The 18,679-nt window shown below is 45.2% G+C and overlaps 1 protein-coding gene across 1 annotated transcript; it reads right to left on the bottom strand.

Moving 5' to 3' along the window:
- Positions 1-504: 504 nt before the first annotated feature.
- LOC104036418 (acyl-CoA (8-3)-desaturase) lies at positions 505-12,414 on the bottom strand. Its single transcript, XM_075712563.1, has 12 exons — positions 12,220-12,414; positions 9,167-9,277; positions 8,677-8,874; positions 7,766-7,867; positions 7,467-7,595; positions 5,744-5,804; positions 5,543-5,619; positions 4,308-4,405; positions 3,864-3,960; positions 3,189-3,268; positions 2,643-2,768; positions 505-1,865 (listed from the first exon to the last, which is right to left on the bottom strand). Exons 1-12 carry the CDS (start codon positions 12,412-12,414, stop codon positions 1,814-1,816), a joined length of 1,326 nt encoding a protein of 441 aa, XP_075568678.1. The 3' UTR covers positions 505-1,813.
- Between the last annotated feature and the right edge of the window lie 6,265 nt (positions 12,415-18,679).

Below are 18,679 nucleotides of genomic sequence, written 5' to 3'. Positions count from 1 at the left end.
TCCAAAATACAAATGCTGAGGTTTACGACAGTTCTCTCTCTGCAGCTGTGGACAAGCATTTGTTCCACGTCTTAGAGTGCAGACCCTGGTACAGACATATTTTACTCTGATGACAACAAGAATTGGTAAGATAAGGAATTTTATTATTAGACTTTCCTCCATCAACAGTTCTAATAATAAGAGGGAAAGAAATGGAGCAGGAAAAAACAAGGTGAGAGTAACTAAGGCCCGTTTTCTTCATGGTCTTTATCAACAGGTATCAACAATTTCATGATTATATTATTATTTCCATTACAATTTTATTCTGTGCTTAACAACACTCTTGGCCTGGGAAGATGCATTTCTTCCATTCCCTCACAAGCTATCCTCTTTTTGGATGTTGATCAGAAAAAGCACCGTATCTTCCTCAAAATCAACCCATCCCTTCTGGAGACTAAGCCGCCTGTCATGGAGGTAACAGGGTGATGGAGCCATCTTCACTAGTGCTATGCCAGGTACTATATCCTGATTTGGCATCTGTAATGTTGGTGTAGTAAATGAAAAGACACCAGGAAATGCAGTAAGGCTAATTCACATTCCAATAAATCACACAGTATATGCACTCTTGGGGTGTGTTTTGAAGGCACATCAGCCAATAGAGAAAGACCAGCAATGTACTGGCTGACGTGTGCCTATGGGTATGCAGCCCACTGACTTCTGCTGACTGAAAAGTTAAACGCATTTGAACAGTACCCCAACCCCTAACACTTTTACAATTTCATTAAATTTGCCTGCAGCTCAGACAGGAACACCTCGTGCTCCATGGGCCAGAAGTCATGAGTTCTCTCTGCTTAACAGATCACTCATCAGTTCAGAGGTTCAAAAAAGAGCGAAGCTTCAGGTCACCACAGACCAATTACCCTTTTGCTTCCTTAGCCACCCTTGTAGGGATCCCGAGTATGGACATGCCACATTTCTGTCTCTTCTGACTTCCAGTAAGAGGTTCAATAACACTCAGAAGTATGGCACTGTGGAAACCACTTGCAGAGACCCCATGGGAGGTTACAAATGGGCAAATAACCCAGAGGCCTTCACCACAGAAGAGATGTGGAGGGCAGCATTCCCACAGAGTATGGCATGCTGAGCTCTCACGTCTACGTGCCTGGGGAATCACCTCCACTTTCCCGTTTCTCTACCTCAATTAGGACTCAAATTAGATCTTTTTCCTCATGCCTATTCCTGCAGAACTGCTGTCTGCACCTTCTCTGCCTCACCCACATATATACAAATTGGTTTGGGCTCTCACGTGCTCCCCACTGCCCCTTGGTTTGGGCACTTCCATTGCCATTGTTAATTACATAGAGGTATTTGAAAATACTTTACCTACACAATTCCTTATTGCTTCCACATTTCACTAACTCCCATGTTCTTTGATTTCACGTCTCAACTTTCTTACTACATTCATAACCATCTCACAAAAGCCTATGCTAGATAAGAGACTTCCCTCCTATATACTCAGGAAATGAAGAATCAGCAGACAGAAAGGAATCTGTTCCCAGTCCCAAAGCTGCCTCCAGCTTGGTGGAACACAACCTCCTCTATTCAGCTTTTCCCCACAACTCAGCACCAGAGAAGAGGAATGAAAGAAGCACAAGAAGAATTGAGAACACATCTTTTACAAAATCGTATTAATCACATTCATCGATGGAATTACGCCACGCCACCTCCCCACCTCTGGCTTAGCCAGCTCGCTCTCCTCAGTGCAGTATCTTCATGGTGACCACTACAGGAGGCAACAAGGGTGGGAAATTCCTCTGTAAGGATCCGCTGCTGCTTATTTATGTAGATAGGCATCAAGCCAGAGCTCCCCTGAATCTTTCAAAGAGCTGCCAAGAGAGAACCACATTTCCTTAGAAACAAGGCAATGAAATACAGCGTCCAGGGAACAGAGGCTTGTGAGAAGAACTCCCATCTATAGATTAAGCAAAGGAGATCATAGAACCATAGAATGGTTTGGGTTGGACAGGACCTTTAAAGGCTATTTAGTCCAACCCTCCTGCAATGAGCAGGGACATCTTCAACTAGATCAGGTTGCTCAGAGATGTTCAGATGCAAGGCAGCGTAGACTACAGCTCCATGGAAAGATGAAGAAGAACCAAACCACTAGGGATACATCAGACAAAGACTGGAAGTCTAAAGTAAACAATTAGAAAGCAAACAAAAGGAGCAAGCATGGCGGAAGAGAGCCACATGACTTTTCAATGGAATAAGAAATATCTGGCAGGCAAGGAGTGGAAGAAAGGAAGAAAAAAAGAATGAATGAATGAATGACACTTCAAACTCATCTTTATGCAAACACCTCTTTCCCTGGAGCATACTCTGAGACAGAGGTGCCAGACCTGGCATCCTACCGACCTCTGACTCTCAGAGCTGAAGAAAAGGAGCTCTCCATTAGGTTGTTCCTACTGACACTTTCTGTCTGCTGCTACTGAAACCAGCTGAAGTTTTCCAATCCCTTTCATAGTCATCTATACGATCAACAGTTATTCACAGAACTTCTGTGATCCAAGCTGGCTGCTCCTCCCCTTCCCATATCCCTTGCTTGTTCACTCCGTAATACTGGAAAACCCTTCACTTAGGGAATGCAGCAGGTTGATACATACTGCACTATGTCCGCAAAGGCGGTGAGCAATGGCTTGCACTGGTACTCAATACCGTGTTTGGCACACAGGGACTTCACCAAAGGGGCCACCTTCCAGTAGTTGTGTCGAGGCATTGTAGGAAAAAGGCTGTGGAAAAAGAACATGGTGATTCAATGGCATCCACCATCACCCACAGAATTCCTGCCCCTCTTCTGTGCCTAAGCCTGGGAGTGCCTCAACCTCCCCTTGTGCCCATAGCCATTAGTGCTCTGTAGTGGTCCCCCTCATGTCACTTCCGTCAGTATCTGTACTAACCAGGAGGCTGGTAATTCTCACTCCTGTGCCATGCTGCTCATATCTGAAGTGGTGCTGGTGCTCACTGGTGCTCCAAAAAGTTTCTTGGGAGTTCCGATTCCACCCCCATATAAAGAACACAAAATTTACCCACATTATCTTTTGTTCTTGTATTAGCTGATAGAGAGACAGGGACCTTGTAGGCACTTCAGACCTAGTCTAACTAGCACTCCTTGAAATTCCCTCACATCCCCAATCCATGTTTCAACTCACTGGTGCTCGATTTGGAAGTTCAGATGTCCGCTAAACCAGTCATTGAATAAAGACTGATGAACATTACAGGTTGCCTGGAGCTGAGAGAAAAAACAGTAACATTTAAGTGTTGTTTTAGGAATGCCCCTTCTCTTACATGTGCCAAACACAACAGTAAGCAGGTACAAGTTCCTCATCATCACATGCCTTCTGGCTAAATACAGCAACTCCAAGAGCTATCTCCAGTCAACACGAGATGGCCATGCTGTATATATGATTGTTAGGGACATAATTTAGGAGAACAGACTTGACTTCCCCAGTGAGATAAGCCATAACAACCATGACTTTCACCTCCCTCACTTAAAAAAAAGTGTAATGGCTTCAGAACTAAAAGAAGACAGAGCACAAAAGAAAGATCTGCATCCTTCATGCACAGAAAGCTCTCTATCTGAAGAGCATTGTAGTATCTCTAATTATTTTCCTTGAGGCATCTGTGCTCAGCATCTGAAGCCTCCATCCCACTTCCACACCTTCTTTCTTTGCACTAATCACTCACTTCACACAGTGAGGACAAGCTGCTTACATTCTCCTCTCTCAGTTCCCATCACTTCTGCGATCAGCTCTCTTGGGCGCTGCATACCCAGAACTACAATTTCTCACCTTCAAAGTCACAGGTCTCTGGAAAGAAGGTCTTACCTGGGTAGAGAACCAGTCCACATTCTTATCATAATCGATGTGCATCGGGATATGATTCATTTGTGTAATCCAGACAAACCAGTTACTCTCTATAAACCTGTGCATACAAATACACACAAAACCATTACTGACCTCACACCTATGCCATAACAAGTCAGTACAAAACACATCTACACATGCAAGCTAGTTGTTGCTTGATAAAATGAACACCGGGAACCCCAAACAGATGTTTGGGGTTCAGCAAATCAGACCTACCCACACCTTCTACCTTCTACACAGACACCTTCTACCTTCTAAAGACACATGCCTGACAGACAACAACCAAAAGGAGACAGAAGAATAGGGAGCCGATGAGAAAGACAACCAGGAGGCTGAAGAAAACTGACACGAAGGATCGATAGGAACTGCGTAAAGAAAATGGAGGAATTCTAAGTTGAATGATACCTGACTAACAGATGAAGCCCCAGGATACCCTTCACCCCCATTAAGGGCAAGTAGGTGAGAAAGAATCGGATGTAGAAGGTCAGCATCCAGGCCAGGTCCTGTGGTATAGTGAACAGATGAAACTTGGTTAATGAAGAGGAAGAATTACTGGCTTCCGAAGTTACCATCCACTCTATGTGGCACTCCCTGTAAAACCTCCCATAATATCTTCTACTGAGAGATTTTTCCTCCCCAGCCCCATCACAAAGCAATCTGACAGACGGCCACTCCCCAGCCATTCCTGTGCTCAGGAATTATCCTGGCCCAGCACAGAGGAAACACTAGAGGACATGCTCTAAAGCATCACATTTTCCTCTGGATCTAAACAGAAAGCAAGCAGTGAGAAAACCAAAAACCTAGTCAATTAAAAGAATAGAGCTCTGGTCTACCTCCATCTCATCCTTTTTTGTTCCTCTTCACATTTCTTGCAATCTCTTATTTCCCTCACGCTCATTTTCTCCTGACTGTCCCACCTCCCAGGCAAGAATAAAACAGCAAGATGCCTTGTCTCTAACCCCCACATGTCAGAGAAGAGACATCTTTTTTCTGCATTTTTTTCTAAAGCCTCTAAAAAACATGCTATTCCTCAAAGTCCTAGATTTTCCTCTAACAACCAATCTCCCTAACAACTCTGAAAGTCTGCTACACATCCCCTATTCCACTTCACACTGAACTGTGAGGATTCAGTTTTAGGCTACCTGAAAGCTACCTGATTTTTAATATATCATTTGGCAAAATGGAGGCGCACTGAATCCTCCTCCACCACCACCCCCCGGTTTCTGCTACTTTTCCCCGTTTTCTGTGCCCATAAGTTTTTATTGTATTGGTTTGGGAAAACAAAAAAGAGTGGTCAGAATGACCACTTCTACCTTAAACTAGGCTCTTATGCTACCTGAAGGACAAGTTCTGTATGAACATCAACTCTGCAGAAGGAGGAACGCTTCCAGACACTCACACACCCCAGACGGAGCCAGAGAACATCTTTTCTTACCCAATGGTGAATGGATCTTTTACAGAGGAGAAGGGCTGGGTGGAAGGTACCCTCTCTCCCCCAGCAAACATTATTTCCCAGATCCTATATCCACACCCCTTGCCACAGAGATACACAGCTCAGAGATCCTCCCAGTAACTTCTTGCACTGAAAGGTATCCATGAAACAAGGAGAAGTCACTATTGGCAAAGTGGAGCTGACTTACCACCCACTGTTTCCGCTGTACCACGAAGTAGAATATGTACCACTGGAAGTAAAGAGGCACCAGAGCTGGGGGACCAACTAGAGTGGAGAAATAGATTGCAGAGACATTAACTGTGCCCTTTTATCCCAGCGAGATGGACTGGAAAGGGAAGGGGTTGAGTGAATGCTGCCCATACAGCTGCAAAAGGGTAGGGTTACTCACTGATGAAGAAGTACTTGTGCTGGTGGTTGTAAGGCATGAATTTCTTCTTTTGTGCACCAAGCTGTTAAAATAAGCGAATTACTCAGGCCATGAAGACAGCTAGACATCTGTGCATACACTCCTACCTACGCTTTCAAAGAAATGCATACTTAGATACCTCCTAACCTTGGAAAGAGATGTCCTATCAAACCATGCCAGCATCCGCCATGCTATTGGCTTCATCATCCCCTGGAACTTCAGTCTGTGACTGCTAGGATAAGTTTTCTTCCCTGCCTTGGATGCGCAAGAGGCTGGGTAGTCCCTCACACCACAGACAGCAAAGTGCACTGGAAGCTCTTTCCCTACAGAGGGCACGGTTGCCTAACAACACTTAAACCGAAAACCACATGATGCACCAAGAACAGCTTGCTGCCCATATAGAGCTTCAGAAAAAAAGAAAAACCTATGATACTATTAACAAAGGTGACAGTGTGTAGAACTCCCACCTACTTGCAATTAGCAAATCCAAAGCAGAGAAATGAGCATCTAGACATTAAACTGTGTCCACAGGAACAGGGGTGAATGATTATCCTCCCTCCGAGACTGCTAATCTTTCAGTTTTCACTGTATAAACATAACAGATCACATCACTGACATCCTTGAGGAACTCCATTATATCCCTGTACATGTACAAACCAATTCCGAATAGCAGCCCTCCCTTAATTTCAATGCAAATCGGAGCATTTAAGCCAGGTGACACTATGAATTTATGTAACTATTTTTTTAAAGGACCAGCAAATGCTAAAGCCATTCACTTAATTGTGTTCAAAAAACGGGTAGATGTGGCACTTCGGGACATGGTTTAGTCTAGTCTACCCTTGATTGATTTAGTGTGGACTTGGTAGTGTAGGTTGGCGGTTGGACTGGATGATCTTGGAGGTCTTTTCCAGCCTAAACGATTCTATGATTCTAATTTCAGAGTTGTACCAGAAATAAAGTTGGACTCCAGAAAGGACCCGGTCTGACACCCACTGTCAGACTGAGGCCACTAAAACAGCTTCTCTGATCACTAATTTTAAGAGTTTCAGATAGTCCTTGCTTGTCATCTGCTGCTTCGTTTCCCCAAACACTACAATTAGTCAAAGCTGATCTTGGTAAAGAGAACAGCTTGCAATCTTATCTTCATACAACTGCAAGTCCCTCATCAGAGAAATACGAACTTGTAATTGTGACAAATAATTCATTCGTATTTTAAAACACAGCAAAAATAACTTCTATTGAAATTTTAAGAATATAAAAATCTCAGAGTATTGAAGTATTACTAAGGAATATTAGGGACTAGTGGAAGGCAAAGCAGTATATAAAACAGCAGGTCAACTCAACCCATTTTCTGGATGTACTTCTCATTTTACACAAGCAGTTTTGGTGGGTTTTTTTAAACCTTCAGAATAAATTTGGAAAAAATTCAACGCATAGGAAGATTGTATTAGGGAAAAAAACTAAAAAAAAAAAAAAAAACCCCAACAGTTGCAACATTAAGTATATGGAAGCTAGTGATGCGTCAGGATCTTTTTTTCTTCTTGTGTTTCAAAGGCCATTAATGCCAAGCTGCACCTTCTCCACACTTCTGAAAAACTGAGACAGCTCATTGACCAAACCAACTGGTCACTAGCCTCCAAGCTCTCTGCAGCTTTCCAGATTTGAAACCTAATGCTGTAACCTCCCAGCCTTCACCAGGTCTCACCTCTACAGGGAGTGTTTTTCCCAAAGCAAAAAATAAGGGGTGCATGTTAACGTCGGGGTCCTTTCGGAAGCAGTTGGGTTTAGCATGATGTTGGAAGTGGAGGTGATTCCACCAGCTGGCTGGTGCTCCCTGCAGGAAGGGGTGAGAAGAGAGTGCTGTAAAGAAGTTTTATCTTCTGCCCTTAGTCCTCCCACCCCAATAGTTTCTTGCACTTGCTTTCTTCTTATACTGAGATTGGTTTTGACTGCAGAGCTTCCCAGGCAAGGCTCTAGCAGCCCCTCTCAGCACTGAATGCCCACCTTCAGATGGCCAATCACGAACTTGTGCACCCAGTGGTTCCATCTGGACTTGCTGAAGACTGAAAGGTGTCCAAAATCATGCTGGAGCCAGCCAGCCTGGGCCTGGAATTAAAAAAAAAAAAAAACCAAAACCAAAACCCCATGCTGCTTGGGAAAAAGAAGAGTCAGGAGTCCCTGCATCAGCAAAGGGCTTTCTCTTCTTCCACTCCCACACTCCTTGCAACACACCCCTGGATAGCGAGAGCATTTCCACTACTAAGACCCAATCCAAACAATTCTCTTTTACTATATACCAGTGCAATCCAGACTTTGCCTAATGACTTTTAGTCCCAGATAGCTGTTTTCATGAAGAAGGAAAAAAATCATGGAAAAAAAAAAAAAAAGTCATGGAGCTCAGAAACAGCATTTATTCTCTTACAAAACTGCACTGAAATCAGCAACAAAGTCTCCTTTAAGGAGCAGCTTGCTGCTGCCTCCTCCGAGTACTTGTAATTCCAAGGGGATCAGCTGGCCACCGGAGACATAGCTGGGGCTTTGAGAGCCGCTCTGCCCTCTCCTCTAACTCGCTGCAAGTTCCCATGGGAACATGGTGGCTTGGCCCCTGCACAGTGCCTTGGAGTTCTGGCACAAGGGACCGCAGAAGTGCGGCATGGCTCTCATTGTATGGAGAAGGCTGGGAATAAGGAGGGCTTTGACGAACGACGGGAAGGAAAAAGCAGGGCAAAGCCTGCTCTACCAAAGCAGCATGTCGTGGCACTGTAATTTTGCCCCTTCGGTGGAACCCAGGGAGAAGCAGAATTTTAGGAAGTCCACAAAGATAAGATTTCTCCTGCGCTTATGGCGATGAGAACCTAAGTCTCAAAGGATTGGCTTTTGGTGTTCCTGGGGCTTCTTTTTGCCTAGCTGCTTACCTGGACAGTGCCTAGAAGCACTGCAGAGACGAGGAAAGGCACTGTGGATGCTCCAAAATACCAGATGGTGAGCCAGGCTGCAACATCCAACACCAAGATGTGACAGAGGTACAGGATGAAAAAGGTGCGGTTGGGGTTGAGAAGTCCCATCTTCTCGACGGTTGCACGGAGTTCACGGAAATCTTCTACCAGCTTTTTCTGTGGGGAGACCCAAGAGTATCTGCTGGTCTGAAAGTAACTCAGGAACCCAAAGAGGAGCTCGGTTTCCCCTCTCAAGGAGCTACTGTGGCAATGGGGAAAAGCTGAGGGTCAGCTGGAGACAAATCTTCACTAAGACTACTAATAATGACATGAAGTCAAGGCGAAGCTTCAGACCAACACAGTGATTCTAGGAGATACTATCACTTCACGTACAGGGAGTTCTGGCTGCCAGTAAGAGATGTTAAATAGCACAATTTCAACCCAAATACCAAGTTTTTGAGATACTTACATTCTTGCTGGGCTCAAAGCTGGGTTGATCTGGTGCCAGTTCCCCGATTAAGAGTGGGCTCATGTACTTTCTCACTAGTGCCTTATCAAGATGAAATGCTATGAAAGGATCCTGAAATACAGATATAGGAACAGGATGAGAAAAACAACCACTCAGGTGGCAGCAAAAGAAATGTATTTCATGTTACCCTGGACTCGGCAGAAAGCAAGCCAACTAATGGAGGTGGCTGAACCAGATTTTACTGCCACAAAGCTTACTGCTTTCTTCACACCATGATTATTTGAAGCTGAATTCTCTGTATCATTTTCTGGATGCTGTTAAGTGTAGGTCACCAAGAAATATGGGCTCACTCCTCTCTTACTTCTGAATCTGAAGATTTCGTATCCTGTTGAACCTCAAGATATATCATCTCAAGCACATACTCCTCTGGCTCTATTTTGTCTTTAGTTCCACCTTATTTTTCCTCAGGCCCCATATCCCGAAATGAAAGTCTGACTAGGGAGAAAGGCAAGATGTTAGCACAAAAACTGAATCAGCTCGCTGAACTGGGAAAAATAATGGGACAAGCAGGACACAGACAGGTGATGGCAGCTTCTGGTGACCCACACCAATCTCTCAGAAGCCCCACGTTGCTCCACACATGCTTCCTTGGCAATCTCCAATGCCCACCCTGCCACATCTTCCTAGAAAATTTTTGTTTTCTTGCTACCTGCCTCCTGTTCCTCACCAGGTTCCCCTCCACATTTCTGAAGAGTCCCATAAAAAGGCCTTTTTTTTTTTTTTTTTCCTCCTCCTTACCATTCAAAAGATCCCGGTTAGAGAAATCAGCTACTTTTATCATTTAAATGTAATGTCAATCTCCATGACAACCAGGCAGCCCAGCTGAAAAAAATCACTAGTGATTGTTATCACTATTCTATCACTATACTTAAGACTACAAATCCCCTGAGCACACATGGCATTTTGACATCTACTTCCTACTGAAGATCTCCCATTTACCTCCTTTTGCACATTTCTCTCCCTGTCTCCAAATTAGCATATACTTTACCATCTTCCTCAGCCTAAGGATGCTTTTTCTTTTCTGAGACAATATTTGCCCACTGCGCATCAGTTTGGAAGCTTCCTGCACCATGCATTGTTCAGCACCGCCACTACTAGCTCATCATTGCATGCTTTTAAAATAAAATTAGCTTTTTAAAAGACCTCTAGCCAAGAAAGGGGTTAAAAAACCAGCTGATGTTGCCAGCTCGGGGTTAGCCCCTGTACTTCAGATGTAGCATCCTCTCTGCTCAGGCTTAGGTGAAAAAAGGAGGGAAAGAGAAGAGGGGAATGTACATTTGCATTTTCTCATTGGAAGAGGAAATAAAAAAATAGGAGGAGTATGTAGGCAGATCAGAGGAGGATGGCACCACACGTTTAGACCAATCCTTTCCACGGAGGCTGTAAAACCTGGCAGTGCAATCCTAACAGGAGGTTAAGGGACCCCCAACTGCACCCTCCAGAAATCAGAGCGCTCTAGCGGCATTCAGCAAACTAAAAGCATTCTTTCTTTACTTTCCTTTTTCTTCTTGTTTGTTTTGTTTTTGAGGAGCCTGATTCTTTTCATTTCCAGGAGAAAACTATTGGAAAAATTCGGATTTACTTGGCTCGGGTTCCTGAGCGGTCAGCGGTTCTGTTGCACCCAGCAGTGACACAGAGGAAAACGCCTAAAGAATGCAGTTGGCTGCAATTTGCCCATCTAACCGTGTTCAGCCCTACGCGCTGGCCACTGTGACCGACCCATTTCGGATCACACAATGCACACGGGGCTTCGAAAATGCGTGTGCACATCCCGCCCTCGCGAAGTGTGTGCAAACTGAAGTGTGTGCAAATTGAAGCGTGTGCAAATAAACGTATTACCTTCGGCTTTACGTTATAGGCATATGATGAAGTGAAGGAAAGCACTAGATCACAAGTTCCATCCGTTCAGGTCAGGGACAAAACCGGACTGAAACATAGTCCACTAAAAACACCCTCGAGGTAGCTTCAACATCCCGTGCCTGCCCTTGGGTCTAAATATTTACATTTGGAGAAATGCATTTTCTTTTGTGAAAGACATAAGTGGACGAAGGAAGGACACACACTGACAAAATTACCCCACGCCCTGCTGCCAATTCGAACGTTCACTCCGCTTTGCAATAGTCCCTGGCATTCAGACATGAAAGATTTTTTTTTTTTAAAAAAAAAAGACTGAACTACGACGCTCAGTAATATTTTGCACCAGTGCCACCTCTTGGAAACTGGGTGCTGGGTTTTTAAAGTTTGAGGAGGCCGAATGCATTCGTATACTTGCGAAAAGTAAGTCTACCCGTGCACACACCGGTGCCGCTACCAACACCTGGGGTGTTTCTGTTCGGTTCCGTCCTGTGGCTGGGCACGCGTAGCAAAAGGAGCATTCTTATTTAGAGTCCTATTCGGTTCCGTCCTGCGGCTGGGCACGCGTAGCAAAAGGAGCATTCTTATTTAGAGTCCTATTCGGTTCCGTCCTGTGGCTGGGCACGCGTAGCAAAAGGAGCATTCTTATTTAGAATCCTAGAATCGTTGAGGTTGGAAAAGACCTTTAAGATCATCCAGTCCAACCATTCACCTAACACTGCCAAGTCCACACTGCGTGCGTGCAAAAATTATTGGGTTTTCCCCCCAGATTTACGGCCGGGTGCGGACGCCCTATTTTAGTTATCCCTTCAGAAATGGTACCTTGCAAAAGCAGCCGCCCAGGCGCCAGGACTAGCGTGCGTGCGGGACGTATCGCCGCACAGGCGAGCTAAGGGTGCCCCCGGTTCGCCATTACCGCGCACCTGGCGCCCCCTCAGCGAGCCCGGTGCTCGCCCCTGCCCCGCCGCCGTGCCTGTCCCGCAGCACGGGGGGCCGGCAGGACCCCCCTGCCCCGCCGCCGTGCCTGTCCCGCAGCACGGGGGGCCGGCAGGACGCCCCTGCCCCTGCCCCTGCCCCGAGCACCGCTGCTGCCTCCCCCCCCCGCGCTGCCCCGCAGCAGCCCGGCCGCGGCCCCTCACCGTGGCGTCCTGCCCGGCGTAGTGGCTGATGACCCGCGAGCCCCCCGGGTGCCTGCGGGAGAAGTGGCTGATGTCGTACACCTTCCTCTCGATCACCAGCCAGCGCTCCAGCGGCGCCGGCCCCTGGCCGCTGCGCTGCCCGATCTCCTCCCAGGTGAAGCGCCGCAGAGCCCGGCCCGCCTCCGACTCCTCCATGCTTGGGTTCGGCTCCCTTCGGTTCGGTTCGGCTCCCTTCGCCTCGGTTCGGCTCCCTTCGCCTCGGTTAGGTTCGGCTCCCTTCGCCTCGGTTCGGCTCCCTTTGACTCCCTTCAGCTCCCTTCGGTTCGGTTCGGCTCCCTTCGGCTCCGGCCGGACCCTCCCCGCCCGTCTCCCCCCGCTTCCCAACCTCCTCTCGCAAACCGGCCCGCTAGCCCGCCCCCCATTGGCTCGCCGCGCCCTCCGGCCCCGCCTCCCCTCGATTCCCCCGCTCCCATTGGGCGCCGCTCGCCCCGTGCCCGCCCCCCGGGCAGCGCTGGCTGCGGGGCCGCGGCTGCGGGCGGCCCCGGGGAGCCCCGAGGCTGCGGCGGCCGGAGGTGGCGGCGGCGCAGCGGCAGGCGTGGGGGCCGGTGATGGGAATCAGGGGAGGGGGGGAAACTTCGGGCCCCCGCAGCAGGGCGGGGGGGGCACCTCCAGGCTGCAATAAATCGAGGGCTGGTGCAGCCGTAGGCACAGGACATCGCTTTGAACGTGTTTGAGGCCACCCTATAGCCCTCATCAGAGAATCATAGAATCGTTGAGGTTGGAAAAGACCTCCAAGATCATCCAGTCCAACCACCAACCTACACTACCAAGTCCACACTAAACTAATTAAGGGTAGACTAGGCTAAACCATGTCCCAAAGTGCCACCTCTGCACGTTTTTTGAACCCCTCCAGGGATGGGGACTCCCCCACCTCTCTGGGCAGCCTCTTCCAATGCTTTTTCATCTTGGCTTGCTCAAGAAGTAGCTCGTTACAAGATGCATTCCTAAAGGTGTCGATGCTGGTGCCAGAGCTATTTAAATGCCTTCACTTCCCACCAGGGAAATGGGATAAATGCACCTTTATATAGTTCTGCTGGTTGTATCAAACTGGGGGGGAACAGTTGATGGGCTGGAGGGCAAGAAAGATGGGCAGGCTGACAAGAACGTCACGGAGTTCAGCATGAGCAAGTGCCCGTCCTCCGAGGAGGGAAAAAACATGGGAAAGGAATCAGCATATCAAGTGGCTGGTCCTACATGACTTGCTAGTTGGCACGGACAGAGGCTTGGTGGTCAATGTTAGATGCCGGGTGACGACACAGCCTGGAAAAATACATAAGGAACCAGAGACAGGATTTGGAGAAAGCAGAAAAGACCAAGGACCCAAGCCATCAACAGAGGAGCGATGCGTAGGCTCTGCAGTGCAAGTCATTGCTTCTTTTTAGACCACTTTTACAACCTCACTTCTGGGCTGAGGATGCCTCCTCTTCCCTGCCCTTGGTTTTCTTTCCCCTTTTCCCATTTCCCCTTTCCCCTTTCTATTGCAAATCTCTCCTGCTTTTCCAGCTGTCCTGCCTCTCCCTTTCAGCTGCCATGGCCTCTTCTGTTCCTACGGCCACGTTTGGCTGCTGCTGCCTGGATGCGCTGCCGGAGGGAGGAACAGCGTCACCGGAGGCGTATCACAGACTATGCCTGCGTGGTGGTGGTCTGCGGGTGATTCTTCATGCAATGGACTACTGAATAACGACAGAAGAGCGAATGATGCTAGAACAGACAGATGTGTGGGACTTCATACATATACATTACAAATGTACATTAAAATGCCTGGTTCCACATTCAGCTCCCTTCTTGCTTCCCCTAGTAGCAACAGTCTTCTCTCTGAACTCTCATTACCCATTCCGAATGTCTTTGTTTTCATTCACACCTTCCAATCTGACCTAGTTACAGCAATTCCAGTTGAATGTAACCATAGAAACAAAGACCCACCAGACTGCATCCCTTCTTGCTCTGAACATCACCTGATTCCTGCATCGCATCTTTCTAGCTTGGTAATCTATGCCTGCAAAACGCTGGATCGAACATCTTTTTTTTTCCCTCCCTTTAGCAATGCCACAGCTAATGCATCGAGTAAGGCATCCCTGCTTCTACACATTTGCACTGTTGTCCATGAAAGAAAAGGTTCTATCCTGGCCTCAGCAAAAATGAAGTTGCTTTGTATGTTGACTGCTGACCATCTCACAAACATAACCATAAAAGACATTAATAAATGTTTAGCATCTTTTTAAATTGAACCATTATATTCAGAACGGTGCAGTAATTATTTCAATTTCTGTTCTTTCTGTTTATCTATTGCACAAAAGAATGGTATTGTCCTAAATTTAATCGATATTTTCAGTTTGACTTTTCATCATGAAGATGGGGGGGGCACTGATCAGTTATCTTTTTCCTACACACCACATTAAAAAAAAACCCAGTCTATCTTCCTACACAAGTTAAACCTTTGGAAACTTGTTTCAAGGGATCTCAACAATAGCCAAAAAGCACCGCTGAGCTTGCTAACTGTAGTCTTGTTCCCCTCATACGGCTTCTCTGATTTCAGCAGGACCAGAAGCTATAAGGGATGTTAACACCTTATTAACAGATTTTCCCAGACAAATTATACAACAGTCCTTGGAATTACCTTCAAAGCTTCTTCTGACTTGAAATCTGTGGCTCCGTTTCTTTTCCCCTCAGTAGATGATTCAGCCCAAGATAAGACGTCAGGGAGGCTACTTGAATCATCCAGCTCTAAGCAATGAAGGTTTTCGTGTCCTGCTACAAGCTGCCAGTTGTCAACAGCGGTTGGTTCTCCTGCACTTGCCATACGCAGGATCTCAATGGGTCTCACAGAGGGAAGAATGAGATCTTTGTAATAAAGACAGCAAGGGAAAACCGCCTGCCAGTATACACTCACTAGCATCCTTCATCCCGCTGCGACTGTTGGCATTAGCAGGGAGTCAATCTTTGCTGGAAGACAATTAACTGGGTAAAACCAGAGCTGGCCACCCTGCTCTTCCAACGGCATTTCTTCTTTTCAGCGTTCCGACTCCTTGTTTCACCTCCACTACTCCCATCTCCATTTCTCCTTACTGTCATGGTCTAGCTGTGACCCAGCTTCCTAGGCTACCAAGGATCACCGAAAATCCGAGGGGAGGTAAGAGATGCTCCTTGATTCAGTTTTCTGACCTAGCTGCCATTCATTCTTAACAGCCTAGATGAGTGGAGATCACCAAAAGTCAGAGAAAATATGTTAAAGCTCTTTATGTGACTGCCAGGATCTGGCTGTAACCTACTTGCAAATACTTAAGTGACCTGGGTGATGAGGGATCACTAAGTACCCAGGCATCTGGTGACAAACCAGTAATATAGAGAAATAGAGGAGATGGACTGAAAGGATGGCTGCCTTTATTTTACCATCTTGAAGCAGGCGAAAATGGAGTAATGGATGGTAGGGTCTGAACCCATAGAAAATAGGAGATTTTAAAGGAAAACTAACAAATGCTGAAAAACAGTTTAAAATAGCAAAGTCTTAACAAGAAGAATCAGTTCTTGGCTTTTGTTGAGCTTAAGAAAAGCTAAAGGTGCAGGGCACGAGGAAATTGCGGCGTGATGATTTACAAGATTCAGGCCATCGCCAGTGCAATTAAACCAGCTACAGTGATGAAGCAAATGCAGGAGGAAACCACCAATTTTAGCATCATACTCCTCACAGAGAAGAGCTTGAAACTCTTGACAGCTCACTGTAACACCACTCCCACACACAGCTTAGGATCCACAGGTACATTGGAAGGATTAGCGTAACACCAGAAAAAGGGGTGGATAATAAAAATATTTCCTTTATTCTTGTCAACTGTTGCATGATTGGGAATGAGCTGTAATAGTTGAATAATTTGGACTAGACAAGTTAGTATTATACCTGCAAGTATTTGTTTGGATAGCTAACACTTTATACCAACAATAAATTCTTGGGTTTGCATATAAACAGTGTTTCTTCAGCCCATATTAACTGCATGGAGTATTTGCTCCGGTACTCTGCCTTAACAACTGACTGTTAAAATTTAGACGCAAAAATGATACATGACAGCAGGAAAGAATGAATATATTATAGGGCGGACAACCAGACGAAGATTGTGATTTGGGAGAAGTTTACATCTTGCCAGAAAAAGCAACCAGGAATCGCTATACATAAGGGATGGATTGCCAAGATAAAAATAAGTGTATTTTTTGTCCTCCAGAAGATGTAAATTAAGATTAGTAACTGCGGGAGTAAGGCGGTAATTCTTTAGAGTTTTTGACATTTGAAAGCAGAATCTGAGTAAAGGGAAAAGGACGGAATGTGATGATAACAGGAGAACATCCGTAGGATGGACTTTTCATTACAAATTATTACAAATGAGACTATACTGACAAGGCAGGGTTAAGAACAGAACATTTCTCTCCTTATTCTTGGCCTGCCGGGTACTTGCAATGTCTGCTGCTTTCTCTGCTAAACAAGTGTGGTTATGTACTCTGCTTCCTTGGCATCCGGACCCGTTTGTGCCCTGACCCTGATAATCCCACACGGCCAACCCAAGATCCACTGCAGAATGTGCAGCCCATGCCAGCGATGGGAGTACAATGGGAATTTCTGTTTGTTGGTTGGTTGGTTGCCTTGTAAAGTTAGTCAGCTCTCAGCCACTGTCCCATGACTAGAAAAAGTGTCGCCAACTCGAGATGCTAGAATATGTCGGAATAAAAAAATACCAAGCACATCTTTGACAGCATTTTGTCTTCGTTTTAAATGTATCAACTTAATTAGCCAACTCTAGTAGCACATGATCGTGAGCTATGTAACAGAGCAGAGGAAGCAAAATGACTAATACTATACAGAATATCTGAAAAAAATTCTATGGAAAACTATGCTTTTCAATAGGTATTTTTCCGATTAAAGTTACACTCAAATGCAATGGAAATATAAAGAAGATTTAACAGTGACTCTAAGACATTCACGTGTCTTTCTTCTCACAGATTTTTAGAGCTGAGGGAGGTCAGGGGGATTTTAATGGTCTAATGTTCTATATATAAGGATAATGTTCTCTATATATAAGGAAGAGAAAATAATTTATTTAGCACAGTAAGCAGCATTTGATTAAAACATGTGCTTCAGAAAAGCATGTAGCCTTGACTTGAAGATAATGCATTAATATTCTTAGCATATATTCTGCTTAACTATTAAAATTTTGAGCCTTAAAAGTTTAATTTGTCTGGTTTTGACTTAAAAAATATTTATTGGGTTTTGTTTTACAGGTCTCTCCTAGACTAAAAATCAATTGGTTCTGGTATTTCCACTCTACAGGGGTACCTCCACTCCAATAAGCAAGTAATTTCGTGATTTTTTTTTTTTTTTGGTATCCTAAAAAATTGCAGATAGACTCAGAACATGTTAATCAACGGTGGAAAATCTTAGGGCGGGGTGTTCCTTGCACTTCAACATTGCGTATTGTATACCCATGTTTCATCCTGAAACTCCCACACCCCCAGTCTTCATGCAACTGTAACTAAACACCCACGTTAACAAATACATTTACACAAACAACATTTTGTCCAGTAAGGAATCTCAAGGACCCAGATGGCAATAAAATGGTTCTACCAGGACTGATGTGGAAACACAGCAGGACTCCAACGGTGGTAAGAGACTGCCAAGTTTGGTATGAAACTATCACTCTCCTTTCTAATTATTATTTATTAATTTCATATTTTAATACCTAAAAGCCTTGGTCACAGCCCTGTTTTACTAAGTGCTGTATAAATACCTGCTCTTAAAAACTTTCTTGGTGGCTGGCAGACGAACAAAAGGCAATGAGGAGACAGTAGAGTCAGATGGATTAGTAAGGGACATTTAAACTCTGAACTGGGAGCACTATCACCCAGAAACAGTATTATTAACAAGCCAACCTTCCTGAGGGCTTCATATTGACCTAAGAACAACATAGTGTAAGATGCCTAAATGGGTTTGAAAATGGAAGCACTATTCCCAAGCTACTTTCCAGACAGAAAGGAGTTTGAGATATTTTATTGTAGCCTGGGATCCCATTTTAAAATATTAACGTGAGAAAAAAGGTCTTTCTTTTCTCTTGATAAAGGCAAATGGAGCTTTCCTCATGGGTACACCTAAGTTTCGAGATGCTCAAATAAGGTGCAGTTTCTTGAAGATAATGCATTAATATTCTTAGCATATATTCTGCTTAACTATTAAAAATTTGAGCCTTAAAAGTTTAATTTGTCTGGTTTTGACTTAAAAAATATTTATTTGGGTTTGTTTTACAGGTCTCTCCTAGATTAAAAATCAATATATATTGACTTAAAAAATATTTTTGGGGGTTTGTTTTACAGGTCTCTCCTAGACTAAAAATCAATTGGTTCTGGTATTTCCACTCTACAGGGG

This window comes from Pelecanus crispus, chromosome 6, assembly GCF_030463565.1.
Source record: "Pelecanus crispus isolate bPelCri1 chromosome 6, bPelCri1.pri, whole genome shotgun sequence".
NCBI lineage: Eukaryota > Metazoa > Chordata > Aves > Pelecaniformes > Pelecanidae > Pelecanus > Pelecanus crispus.
The sequence above is the reverse complement of the archived record's forward strand: the minus strand, read 5'-3'. Positions and strand labels throughout refer to the sequence as shown.